The 2,299-nt window shown below is 50.1% G+C and overlaps 1 protein-coding gene across 1 annotated transcript in view; it reads right to left on the bottom strand.

The window, feature by feature from the left end:
* Positions 1–2,299, bottom strand: part of FRY (FRY microtubule binding protein) — a 571,437-nt gene that overhangs the window by 232,778 nt on the left and 336,360 nt on the right. The window contains exons 23-24 of the mRNA XM_042782984.1: positions 1,770–1,959; positions 1,061–1,185 (exon numbers count right to left, since the gene is read on the bottom strand). Of these exons, the coding sequence (XP_042638918.1) occupies positions 1,061–1,185; positions 1,770–1,959 (315 nt within the window). The remainder of the gene's footprint in view (positions 1–1,060; positions 1,186–1,769; positions 1,960–2,299) is intronic.

Here is a 2,299-nt window from a genome sequence, read left to right on the forward strand (position 1 = left end):
GGAAACCCTGTGGGGCAGTTCCACTCTGTCCTCTAGGGGCGCTGTGGGTCAGAATTGACTGCATAGCAGTGGGTGTGGTTTAAGCTTTGCCTCTATTAAGATTGACAGCCTTGGAGACCCTGTGGGGCAGGTCCACTCTGTCCTCTAGGGGCGCTGTGGGTCAGAATCGACTAAACTGCAAGGTGGAGGGTGCAGTGGGGGCAGTTTCTCACAGAGGCCTGGAGCTTTCCCTTTTCTGTCTACACAAGGAGCTCCCATCACATAAGAGTGTGAAGATGTTGCCCTTCTAGGCTTTCTTCTCTTAGCTAACATCATCAGAGGCACTGTACAAGACCCCTTTCACAAGACTTTGGTACTGCCTCAGACAGAATATTATTTAATAAAGGATTTGCAATGAATAAGGAATAAAGCCTGCCAGGCATGCTGGTCCTATCTTTTCCACTGTCAAGGAGACCACCTGGAAGAGAGTTCCATCCTGGTGAACGCTTGAGAATTCAAAGTGGCTGCTCAGCAAAAACTGTAACTACCTGGACTACTGTGGCCTCTGAACAGTCTGGCTACGGGCCTTGGACACCGAATTATTTCATCGAATTTCACGTATTCTGTTGTTGTTGGAGGCACAGAGTGCATTCGGACTCATGGCAACTCCATGCGACAGACCAGAACGGCCCCACAGGGTTTCCTGGGCCGTCATCTTCACGGAAGTTCACCACGTCTTCCTTCCGTGGAGCCACCGGGGGGTCAAACCACTGACTTTTCAGTTCGCGGCTGAGCCCTTAACAACTGAGCTATCAGGGCTCCTATTGCATCTAAAACAGAACTTGCAAGAAGGACAGACTTTAAGGAGTAATATCTAACTTGCAGTGACTAAAAATGAAAAGCAAGGCAGTTGCAAGGAATGCTGGGACATGCCCATCAACCAAGGAATACTGAAAACCACAGGAAGCCCCTCCGCCACCCAGGGAGCCACCAACAGTCAAACAAAAGCTCGAGTTCAAGAAAGGAATTATGAACCATGCTGTTGACCCGTATTCGTAACAACACATTGCAGGCCCCGTACCTGAAAACGAGGGAATTCGTTCGTCCAAATCCCAACACCAAGGACTCTGTAATTTCGATACTCTCCAGTCTCATCAGAGGCACCAGCTGCTTCAACAGGACAGCCACCGATGGGGTGCCTATGGCCTGAAACAAGGTGACAAGTGGAACGGAGGTGGCGTGGTAACAGAGCCTTAACCAAATGAAGGTTATCACGGCTACAAAGCGCTGGACCCCACCCCAAAGCACTGTTTCATTTCAGGGGTCTAACCAAAACACCACAAATGGAATACCGCACAATGGACACATTATGTCACTGGGAGACAAATTCAAAAGAATATTTGCAATACTGACAGCCTTCTTTACAGGAACCATCTACACCTGCAAAGCTGTATTCAACTTTCAAGCTGTCTAATCAAGGCAAGGTTCACAGGTGCCTGCTGGGTGAGGCGTGAGAGAGATGTGGCATGCAGGACCCGGACCACACCTCAAGGGATTTTAATAAATAAATACAAGGGCCTTGAGGGTCTGAAGCAAGTTTTGTAAGTTCTCGTCATCTTCAGCTCCTGCTCGCCAGGGTTCACACCAGCTTTCAGTGGGGTTTAGAAATGACTAGGAGGAAAATCTGAGGCCTGACCATCCAGACGGCAGTGCTATGTCCGCTGGGAATGCTAGACCAATAAGCTAAAGATAACCTCCCACAGTCACTCTGCTGAAGCCCGCCACGTCACCTTGTTATCATAGCTCACTGTGCCATCTGGCGTGGTGGCCACAATTTCTGCAGTCGAGGCTCGTAAGTGACCGGGGCTCATGATGCTGGGCTTGGCAACTCCAAAGCAGAGGATGAGGTAATTCCTCCACAAGGTGACGTAGTTGTCGCCGCTGCTGGCACTGCTGGTTTTCTTGGCGTTGATCGGGCTGCTAGAAATACGGAGCAGATGGTAAAACAGACACTAAGCTACTGATTTTTAAATAAACTGAAACCAAACCCATGGCTGCCTAATTGAGTCTGACTCACAGCGCCCCTAGAGGACAGAGTGGAACTGCACCATAGTTTCCAAGGCTGTCAATCTTCACAGAAGCAAAGCCCAAACCACACCCACTGCCATGGAGTCGATTCTGACTCACAGCACCCCTAGAGGACAGAGTGGAACTGCCCCACAGGGTCTCCAAGGCTTTCAGTCTTCACAGAAGCAAAGCCCAAACCACACCCACTGCCGTGGAGTCCATTCCGACTCACAGCGCCCCTAGAGGACAGAGT

Source organism: Orycteropus afer, unplaced genomic scaffold, assembly GCF_000298275.1.
Source record: "Orycteropus afer afer isolate SDZICR_OR568_19922 unplaced genomic scaffold, OryAfe1.0 scaffold00558, whole genome shotgun sequence".
In the NCBI taxonomy this organism is placed as follows: domain Eukaryota; kingdom Metazoa; phylum Chordata; class Mammalia; order Tubulidentata; family Orycteropodidae; genus Orycteropus; species Orycteropus afer.